The sequence below is a fragment of the Ruditapes philippinarum genome, unplaced genomic scaffold (genome assembly GCF_026571515.1).
Source record: "Ruditapes philippinarum isolate M1 unplaced genomic scaffold, ASM2657151v2 ctg13005_1_1_1_1, whole genome shotgun sequence".
Classification (NCBI taxonomy): Eukaryota; Metazoa; Mollusca; class Bivalvia; order Venerida; family Veneridae; genus Ruditapes; species Ruditapes philippinarum.
This window is the reverse complement of record NW_026860526.1, coordinates 36,554-47,913: the sequence shown is the minus strand read 5'-3', so window position 1 is coordinate 47,913 and position 11,360 is coordinate 36,554. Positions and strand designations below refer to the sequence as shown.

General features: G+C 31.3%; 1 protein-coding gene across 4 annotated transcripts; it reads right to left on the bottom strand.

Annotated features, from left to right (window-relative positions):
• Nucleotides 1-895: 895 nt before the first annotated feature.
• Nucleotides 896-10,495, bottom strand: LOC132760462 (uncharacterized). Of its 4 annotated transcripts, none has more exons than XR_009629853.1 (4): nt 7,793-7,861; nt 7,596-7,664; nt 4,035-4,119; nt 902-1,173 (listed from the first exon to the last, which is right to left on the bottom strand). XR_009629853.1 is itself a non-coding variant. In XM_060752433.1 (4 exons), exons 1-4 carry the CDS (start codon nt 10,444-10,446, stop codon nt 981-983), a joined length of 435 nt encoding a protein of 144 aa, XP_060608416.1. In that variant the 5' UTR covers nt 10,447-10,495; the 3' UTR covers nt 902-980. The 4 variants fall into 4 exon arrangements, 3 of the variants coding, with proteins under 3 accessions (XP_060608418.1, XP_060608416.1, XP_060608417.1); XM_060752433.1 differs by lacking the exon at nt 7,793-7,861 and adding an exon at nt 10,359-10,495; XM_060752434.1 differs by lacking the exon at nt 7,793-7,861 and adding an exon at nt 7,927-8,076.
• Between the last annotated feature and the right edge of the window lie 865 nt (nt 10,496-11,360).

Here is an 11,360-nt window from a genome sequence, read left to right as displayed (position 1 = left end):
ACTGTAGAATATTGACATGATCATATTTTCATTCTTCAATTTTGTTTATTATGCACTAAGAATACACAAATATATAAAAGTACAAATTTTATCAACAATTATCTTATTGTGTTACATGTTAACACAAGTTCCCATTTAATGATTTGTTGTCTTTAAGATTATGTTATACATGAACTATGGAAATGAATTTATCTTTCAATTTGTACCATTTTGGTACTACTTTTACTTTTACTCTTAATGTAAAAACCACGTTTTTCCCTTTAAAACGTAAAAGGTTTGAATTAATGTAACTTGTACAAAGAATAAATTCTCTCAATATCAGTTTATTCTGTTCACCTGACAGTGAACTTTTAAGCTTTTCTTTCTGTCGCAGTAATTAATTCATGGTAAAACATATTATTTACAGTTGTATTAATTGTTTCAGTTCTACATATTCCGCCTAAATATCAATAAAATACATATGTACAAAGCATCGATACAGGTCGCAGATTATATTAAAATGTGAAAATATAGATCTAGTATATGAAGAAACATAGAGAACCTGAAAAAGAGTTAAAACAGGAAACATTTTAGTGATGGTTAATATAATGTAATAGTAGCTCTATACTGGAAACAATAAATAAAACCCTATTATTAAAAAAACTCAGCTGAACATTGATTGCCTAGAAATAAGATTGATCAAGCGTTAGTTAAACATCTCTATGTAAACTATTGTACAAATATATTTCCATTTCTAAGAAATCATTTTGAACATATTTATCCTTCCCTAATAACAGCTTTATGGGTAAAATAATTACAAACACATATACTACTCGTAGTTGAATTACGAATTTATCTAGAAGACAACACAATAGATACCGTATTGATCGATTTTTTTAGTTCACAGATTTTAGATGATTTAGTTCACAGATTGTACTACATTCTTTGATGTAATGAATAAAAGTCCTTTCCACATCTCATGTTTAACCTAATCTTGAAGATCACAATTCATCCTCGGAATCACTTTCATACATATTTGGATCTTTTTGTAGAGATTTATATTCACTACCACGATTGTTAATGTTTTTAGTTCGGCCATGACTTAATTCTTGTGTTGTGTCAACATAGACCCCTGCGCTCTGTGAAGATTGCATGAGTACTTTTGTTCTACGTGTATACTCTAGATCTCGTTCTCTGCAATACAAAGGATGCTATGACTTATCATGTACAGTAACTAATCTAACCCCTTTATAAAACTGCTTTATTTATTTTAGAGAGACAGTATACATATGTGTTAACGTTTTTAGCTCGACTATTCGAAGAATATGAGAGCTATTGTAGTCGCCCCGGCGTCGGCGTCAGCGTCCGCGTCGGCGTCTGCGTTGGTTAAAGTTTTTTGTAAAGTCAAATATCTCAATTATTACTTGAGATATTCAATTGAAACTTACAATACTTATCTATAGTAACAAGGTTCATCAGATTGACAAGTTGGATAACTCTGCCTACAATATTGACAGAATTATGCCCCTTTTTAACTTAGAAATTTTGGCTAAAGTTTTTTGTAAAGTCAAATATCTCAATGATTGCTTGAGATATTCAATTGAAACTTACAATACTTATTTATAGTAACAAGGTACATCAGATTGACAAATTATATAACTCTGCCTACAATATTGACAGAATTATGCCCCTTTTTAACTTAGAAATTTTGTTAAAGTTTTTTGTAAAGTCAAATATCTCAATTATTGCTTGAGATATTCAATTGAAACTTACAATACTTATTTATAGTAACAAGGTACATCAGATTGCCAAGTTGGATAACTCTGCCTACAATATTGACAGAATTATGCCCCTTTGGAACTTAGAAATTTTGGTTACAGTTTTTTTGTAAAGTCAAATATCTCAATGATTGCTTAAGATATTCAATTGAAATTTAAAATACTTTTTCATAGTAACGATGTACATCAGTTTGCAAAATTGCATAACTCTGCCTAAAATATTTGCAGAATTATTTGCCCTTTTGAAACTTAGAAATTTTGGTTAAAGATTAAAGGTCTTCAAAGATATTTACTTGAAACTTTACACATGCACTTAGGGTCATAATTGGAGGGTCATGATTGTATGTCACTGACCAAGTTCCATAACTCTATCTTGCATTAAGGCTGATTCATATCCCCTTTTCTACTTAGTCTCTTGGTTAATGTTTACATGCAAGTTTTACATATCTCAATAACTATTAAAGATATTTATTTAAAACTTCACATATGCATTTAGGGTCGTAATTGTAGGTCACTGACAAATCTATCATGCATTTAGGCTGATTTTTCTCCCCTTTTTCAACTTAGAAATTCATGGTAAAGTTTTGCTTGTAAGCTGTTATCTCAATAACTACTGAAGGGTTTGTGCCTTTTTTGGGACAATTTTATGCATTCATAATAATAAAGCAGTGATTTACTTGATAAAACATCTTAATAACAAGCCTTTGTACTTTCTGTCAAATTTATTTATTCATAGGTAATTAGTATTATTATACTCAATAAAACACCCTTGTGACATTACTGTATAATTAGACTCTCTCTTAGGCCTATAACATGAATTTATAAAAAAAAAATAGCCCTTTTGTGAACTTAAAAAATTTAACATTATCAAGGCTCTTTTACTATCAAGCACTTAGAATAGTCGAGCGTGCTGTCCTACCGACAGCTCTTGTTTATGTTCATAATACAATATAAGTTAATAAATAGTGAGATACTGTCAAGAAGCACCCAATACCATGTACTCATTTATCGAAGATTCTTTGTACATTTCAAAGCAACATGTTGGGTTCGCTAGTTCAATATCCTTTCATTTTTCAAAAATATTTGTTTGAAATTTATTTCTCAGTGTATCACGTGAGCAAACATTTAATAGCATTTCGATAGACATATAACACCAATAACACGGTGATAGGGCTTTTACCACAACTTTTCCGCGCAACGTCAAAATAGCATACTTCTGCCCGAGACACCGTATCTTTCTGGATGGCGGGCTTAAAAAAAGTCTAAATAGATAGATTTATTTCGGCATAAAGGTAAACATGTTACATGATAATCATGTCTAACTGAGATGCATATTTGAGCACCGCACAACACTGAATTCTAACACCGCATTTTTATTCCGTTTGACTGATAATAACTGGCATTGTTTTTTTATGCACCATACTTTTAAAGAAACTTACATATCTACTTACAAATATGTTTTATGTGAAGAAAGACTGATCACTTTCTTTTTTATTAATAAAATGTTATTTTATGGAAGACTTGAAGGTCGAAATCCAAAATACCAGTTAGATAAGTGCAATGGTCTCAATAGATTAGTAAGTTGATTTTTTTATATATTTTTTTCGAATTTCTTCAAATGTATAAACCCCACATGTAAATATCTCTCGTCGATCGACGTTACTGGAAAAAAAGAAAAGAAAATAAATGCAGTGATTTAAGGACGAATAATGCGGTGTCCACATTTTACTATTGTTCAAGTTGTACGGTGCCTAGAGTATGCACGTGGAAACATGAAAATCATACCATATATACAAAAAACAGGTTATCAAAATGGTGTAACTTGTTCAAACGATAATAATGTACATATCTATATTGCATTTCGATGAGTTATATGAACTAAACGTACTAGAAAGTTTTAAATTTCGCAATCAAAGCAATATTTTCACAGTATGCCCCAACTGTTTTCACTATCTTGACTTAGATAGTGAAGCATTTTGCATGTAGTAAAGAGAAATAAGCTTCACATTAAATGACACATTGGATGAAATGAAAAATTCGATGATTTTACATTGTTTTGGGCAAATTATCATCTGTTTTCTTGTCGTATGCAGTCTTGACACAGAAAGATACGGTGTCTCGGTCAGAAGTATGGTATTTTGACGTTGCGCGGAAAAGTTGTGGTAAACGCCTTATCACCGTGAATAAAGGGAATGTGCCTGTAAATGAGATATATGACATTGACAACAGCGACAGATGGTGTTGAGAATATAATCAAAGATAGCTAGCTATACGAACCTTTTCTTCCTAATATACATGACACATGCAAATGTTATGAAACCTACTGAAATAAGAACCCCAAACACTGCACCTGCTATTGCACCTGTAAATAAATAAGTAAACTTACCAGAAAATACAATATCAGCACTTTCGATTGTTATTTGTTTAATGAGTATTCGACGTAATAGTTAACTATCATTTTATTGGACTCATTAGTTGTCACCTTCTTATACTTTATCCTCACTGTTAAATAGGGAGGATAAAATGTGGAAAGTTCTATCTATTGCACAATTTTTAGACTAAGTAAACATGACGTAAGATGTATAAAATTTCACATAAGCATAAAGTAGCATACCAGTCAAATAGGAAACGTGTACACAATGGGAAACAGGAGAAGCAACTTCGTTAAATTTTGCCTCTTTAATGTATACACTGTATTATATACACTTAACATTTTAGGTTTGGTATCTAGTCGATGCAAAATAATAATACATTAATGAGCCGCGTCACGACAAAACCAACATAATGGGTTTGCGACTAGCATGGATTCTGACCAGACTGCGCGGATGCGCAGGCTGGTCTGGATCCATGCTGGTCGCAAACCCATTATGTTGATTTTGTCGTGACGGCTCATTTTATTTCACACTATAATGTACTTGCAGCATGATGTTCAAATAGGAATCATTATTGGATTCAATCATTGCGCATCGGTCTAATGTTTCACCCCATTCACCCCAAACTGATAGCGAACAGCATGGATCCTGATCAGACTGCGCGGATGCGCAGGCTGGTCTGGATCCATGCTGGTCGCAAACCCATTATGTTGGTTTTGTCGTGACGGCTCATTTTATTTCACACTATAATGTACTTGCAGCATGATGTTCAAATAGGAATCATTATTGGATTCAATCATTGCGCATCGGTCTAATGTTTCACCCCATTCACTTAAAGGTTTAATTAATTAACCCATTAATTCATATTCATCCCTGCCCTTCTGGGCCGCAAAAGGTTAAATAAATACAATTTTAGTCCCAAAACACTTGTTTTCGTTTGAGAAATGTTTAAAAAAAGTTATCACTTTTCCGGCGCCGTCACCTATCTAAAAGATACATCAGGGGGTGACAGAGAGGGGGTGGGGGAGGTTATGTGTTTTCTGCTTAAGGGTTTGAAGGGGGCATCAGCCCCGCCAAGATTTTGGACTTGTGAGCGGCTAAAATTGACCTCAGATCAATAAAATGGTAACGTGTAACCAACGCTGAAAAGCCTTTGACTGTATCTCAATCCATTGAGTGGTTGCAGCACTTTAAAATCAGTTGTGATGTAAAGAATCAACGCAAAATAGTGTTTTTGGCAATTTTGAGATGTCCCCCTGTTGCCATGGTAACAGGAAATGTGAGATTGAGCGTACCGGTCCAGTCAACATTTGTGCCAAGTTTGATGAATATCGAAGCATTTTATAGTTTCATAGCAATTTGAACTTAACATTTGGCTTTTCAATGAAAACAGCCATTTTTCATAAAATGCTCATGCAGTAATATGGCATAAAGGTGTATCGGGGTCATTTCCATTTCCGAGTTTAAAATACCCATATCGAATGCATATCACACTTCATAATTTTATATAGCTTCGTTTTCATTTTAGCGTCTAAATGCATATCGTATCCCATACAGCCTCGTAATCCAAAATATCTATATCAAATGCTTATCGTGCTCCATCTAGCCTCGATCATTTCCAGTTTAAGGTCCCAAAATTTATATCAATCATATTAATTCCTAATCTTACTTTAAGTAACAAAGTTCTGTCAAAATGTCAAAAAATGTGGAATAAAGAGGTCATTGTTGAGTAACAATACTGGTTCTATTGGACTCGTACACAGCTACAAAACCTATACCCGACTCGGTTAGCGTCTCGTGCAATATAGATTTGACAATTGTGTACTCGTCCAATCGAATCAGTATTGACATCGCATTGTAACCATATAAGAAACAAGAAATATCTTTAAAAAAGATAATCGGCGTAAATTCAGTGCAAAATGTCTCATAGCTTTAGAATATTGTCAAAATTAATGATATTTATACTTTATAACAATAAAAATGTCTAAAGTGAAATATATTTGGTGGTTACTAGTATAATCTATGAGAGTTGTCTAAACTTAGCTGAAACATGTATGCTCCTATAATGTCAACAAATTAGTCATGTTATTATAGAAGCTTTTTTGTCACCGTGACTTTTGACTCCTGATTTCAAAGTCAATACCAGATAATAACATTTTGGGCGGGGGTTGTAGAGGGGTATGAGGTGGATGTACTAGTTAAGCCTACTGGCTTTGCTACGTGTCGTACACCTACACAGATTATATTTTACAATGTACTTAAAATGTGGAATGTAAAATATAAATGTTGTTCCATATATACAGAAATATATCTATTTATCTTATAATAAGTACTAAACTCAATTTTCTATAACCCATCAATGACACTGATTATCAAGTGAGACAGTTTCAGATTGAGGTAGTCAATTGGGGTGTATTTCGGTAAATTCACTTACCGGGTGTACATGTAAACAAACGCCGAATAACTATGAATAAATTAATTTGTTATTATTACGCACAAAAAATAGTACTTAAAGTTTTGCGATTCTTTATGATAATGTTGCATTTTAAATATATTAATTTTCGCAATTCATATCAGCTCTGGAGAATCTTTTTGTTGATCAAAAATATCGTTCAATTTCATAGAAAACAGAAAAGCTACGGCAAATAAAGTATGAGTGAGTAGTAATCGAATGTTCAAGTAAAGGCTGAAAAACAAAAAGTTGGGTTTGTTGTTAATATTATCAACAAAACAAATTGTACATGAAATCATATGTACTGTATATTTTTGTATTTTGATATATCTTTGTTTTGGTCATAACGTTGTTATATTTAGTTTACGATTGTATAAATATTTTTAATACAACTTTATTCTTAGAGACAAGTAAACTAAAGATTACGAATTTGTCCTTAAATTTCATAACAGCCAGTCTTTCCACCAATGAAAAACACCCTCTTTTAGCTGAAGATTTTGTAACTAACAATTTCATTTGTTACAAATCTAGGTCAAAATCCATTTTAATACAGCTGCGCCGAAAAAAACAATATGCGGGGAAATTAATTATCTATTGTTCATAAACTCCACTGAGGTAAACATAAAAGTTTCATTGTTAAGATCAGCTAGGGCACTTAAAACAGAAATATATGCAAAAGATAGTTAAAAAATATACCCAGAAATAAATTGAAAGGCGTATTTTGTGCGCTTCTTAGCTCGATTCAAGTGAAAAGCGTTGCTTGAAAAAACGCTTTTCAATTTTGGGTCATTTAACACTATTAAATATAATATTCTGGAAAAACGGAGTGAGAGAACGATATGGAATTTTGCACACGAGTTATTGGTCTGGATCTACATCAAACTGAAAAATTATATTCAGTCCCGTCATGTCAAAAAACCTTTTTTTCACGACTGTGAAATAACAGAAAAGAGGCCAATTAGCTAGCATCGTAAATGTTATAACAATATTTGAAAGTCCGCACAAATCCCTTACCTGCCTCGGCCTTTACCGGATCAAAGTCGTTACCTGGCAGCTCTGTAGGCTGTGTGGTGTTAACATGATCTAAAATTATAAATACCATAAATATACATTCAAAATAGTAGACTTACCGTATATTAGTTTGTTATCTTGATAACTACATAAATACAAAATAAGTGTGACAAAAATAAACCACTTCATTGTAACATTACTTATTCCCTAGCTCCTATAAACGGACGCAAGATGTCCGAAAACACGCCCCTTTATCAATTTTTACAGCATTTCTTCATAAAACAATGTTCACTTAGAACTGTATAAATTAATATATATGTACATAAACAAATACCAGGTATGTTTTTATAATCCATGTCTGAAACCATGTAGAACACTGGTTTTAATGTTACTATATATAGAATTTATAGCTGTTATCTAATGTCTTAAATTCACTACCCTCTTCCTGTTACAACAGGACTTCGATAACAGTTACATACTTACACCGTAGTACATACATGTATATACTTAGTTACTACATGTAAAATGAGATCATATGTATGAATAAATGCATCTTTAATCAGCTGATTAATGTATTATTAAGAAAATGCACACTCGGTTAATATTTAAGTTTAATTTTACTAACGAGTACAATAGCGTAAATCGAATAATCAGTATTTGATTAAGAAAACTACAGTTATATTATATAGTTCCTGTGTTATGTGCTACATGTATATAGATATCTAGGCGTACATTACAATTAAATGTTTTAACCTGCGCAACATAAAAAAAGAAAAAACTGATTTTCTCAAGATAACTTAATATACTCGTATAATAGAACGTTTTTATGAATAACTGTTTTACATGTTCCCTTAAATAAAATGTTACATAATTGCAATATAACTTTGCCTTGAAAACATGATGTATCGTGCTATATGTGGGGAGAGGTGATATTACTGGATATTACACCCGTCCTTTTTGCATTATTTGAAGATCAACATTTGTTTTTGTAGATTTTTATATCAGTGATGAACAATGGGTTCTTTTACCTTAGCGGTTTGATGTATCCAGTTCAATAAGAAAACCTATTTTATCTGAGAGGTTCACGTACAGTAGACTATAACAATGGTATATAGAGTGAGAAACAGATAATTAGGTTCTCTACTGTTTTTTATAAATGGTAATTTCTGTCTGTTCGAACTGTTCAAAACATTAATAATAAAACAGAACAGAACATATACTTTATTTCTGACCATCATCATAACATACATATACAGGTATATATATTACAATGCACGTATCAAGAAATAATGTCATAATAGATTCAATATTATATTCACATATATAAACTATATGCAAAACATGACATAGTTAAAACAAGTTGATTGAGAATATCAAAATATAAATTTCTACATTTATAATATCATATTGATATGCTAATGTACCAAGTTGTCCCGTCTTTCAAACGCTTAAATACAAAATATTGCTTATTTTCTAATAACCAATTTTCTTTCTGCGTTTAACAATTGTAATTGCAATTGTAAACTTTAGGATTTACAATAAAGAATCTTGATATGTACATACTTTTGAAATCGCTATAAATTGGACATATCAATATAAAATGAAATTCGTCCTCTGTGTCCCCGGACATACATAATGCTCATTTTCTTTGACTTCTTCCAATACCCCATGTGTCTTCCAGATTAAATATGTCATTTAGGGCAACTTAAATCTTATTTTTGCAAGTACTGATCTGTGTTTTGCATTTTCTAATAAACTAAGATACATAGACCTTTCATATTTAACTTTAATATTTAATACACTTGCAAGGAAGAGCATGACGCCATGTCAGCTCGCCATTGGGTAACATAATATATATCTTTGAGAAGTGATCAGAATATTGTATACAATTTTTAATATTAACCGATTCTGAGAATAACCTAACTTCGGCGTTTTTGAAATTGTCCCGAACTTTTGATGACCAATTGACAACATTTGAGTTATTTGATAGATCATTTCTTTGAGAACTTAGAATAGTTGTTAAAATGCAGTTTTGACTCTTATCGCCTTGTAACTTTATCCAATATTTTGCTATCCTTACATATCTTTCAATATACCTAGTTCAGAATAGAGTATTTGTTTATATTTATTATTCAAAACATTTACAAATTTTTTTTGCTCACATTTGATATTTTCTGATTTATTAAAGCACCATACTTCACAATTATAATACAAAATAGATAAAGCATATAAGTATCGAATAAATTGATCATTATTTCTATAGATATATCTAACTCTTTTGTACTTATAGGTAAAGTGTTCATTGCCCTTAAGCATTTTCCACTATGGGTATTCGTTGCTGGTACATAAGGTAAGAAAGTAAGTAAGAGCAAATGAACCGTAACTAGAAAATACATACATTCCTAAATTAAGTCATTATGCCATAGAAATGAATTTATTCTTCTTTCTCAAAAGCTTTTTATGTTATTTATAATAAATTCCGTGCAAAAAGTAACTCATTGCCCAACTACCTGAACCATCTTTTTCTTCTGTCACTTTTAGCAATTGATACATTTATATAGTGATTTTGCATAGAAGTGTGATATACTTTGTTCGGATGACAAATTATATCACATTTAACTATACTTTCTTCAGGTAACAAGTATTTAACATGCTATAAAACATTGTTTATATTTTCTAAAACTCATATGTGCTATTTTAAAAAGAAGTAAAAATGCATTCGTTTTCTGAACATTAAGGTACGAAGTAAACTAAATTGTTGCTTACGTGTTTTGGTAGTTCTATGCTCAAACAGAAATCCGTAACAAACTGAATACAAAACACTTAGATATATAAATACATCAATGAGAGACATATTTATAATCTAAAAGTCAAATATCTTCAGCTTCTGAATACATGATGGTTAGTAATTTTATATCAGATTCAACCTGATAGTGATAATAAAAGTAAACACTGTACAATTAGATAATAAAGGGGGCATAGTCAAAAGGGATAATTCAGAAAACAAATATGGTCGAATCGGCGTTGACTTTAATTTATAAATTACAAAAAATGAAACGATCTAGTATCCAACATTAGTTAAGTACTTTAGTTATTCTTGCTTCGACAATTAGTTAAACAGAAACACTGGGACTAATAAGAAACTCGGACTTGATTGTAAGCCTCTTAAATTAATTAACAGTGCCAGTCCAGGCTCATACTGACAACTCTGCCGAGACACAGACACTTCTAAAGGGTGTTGAGCTCAAAACGCTTTTCGAACGTATCTTATATGTTTTTATAATCCATGTTTGAAACCAATTCAACACTGGTTTTAATGTTACCATAATTATGTAGGATTTTGGTTTTATCTAATATCTTAATTCACTACCCTTTTCTTGTTCGATAACAAATACATATTTACACTGCAGTACATATACTTAGTTATTACAAGTAAAATGAGAACATATGTATGCGTGAAACTGTGTGAATAAATGCATCTTTAATCAGTTGGTTAATTTATTATAAAGAAAATGCACACTCGGTTAACATTTAAGTTTAATTTTACTTACGAGTACAATAGCGTAAATCGAATAATCAGTACTAAAGTTTTATTATATAGTTCCTGTGTTATGTGCTATATAGATATATAGGCGTGCATTACAACAAAAATGTTTTTAGCTGCGCAAAATAAAAACAGAAAAACTTATTTTCTCAAGATAACTAAATATTAATTCGTATAATAGAACATTTTTGTGAATAACTGTTTGACACGTTCCCTTAAATGAA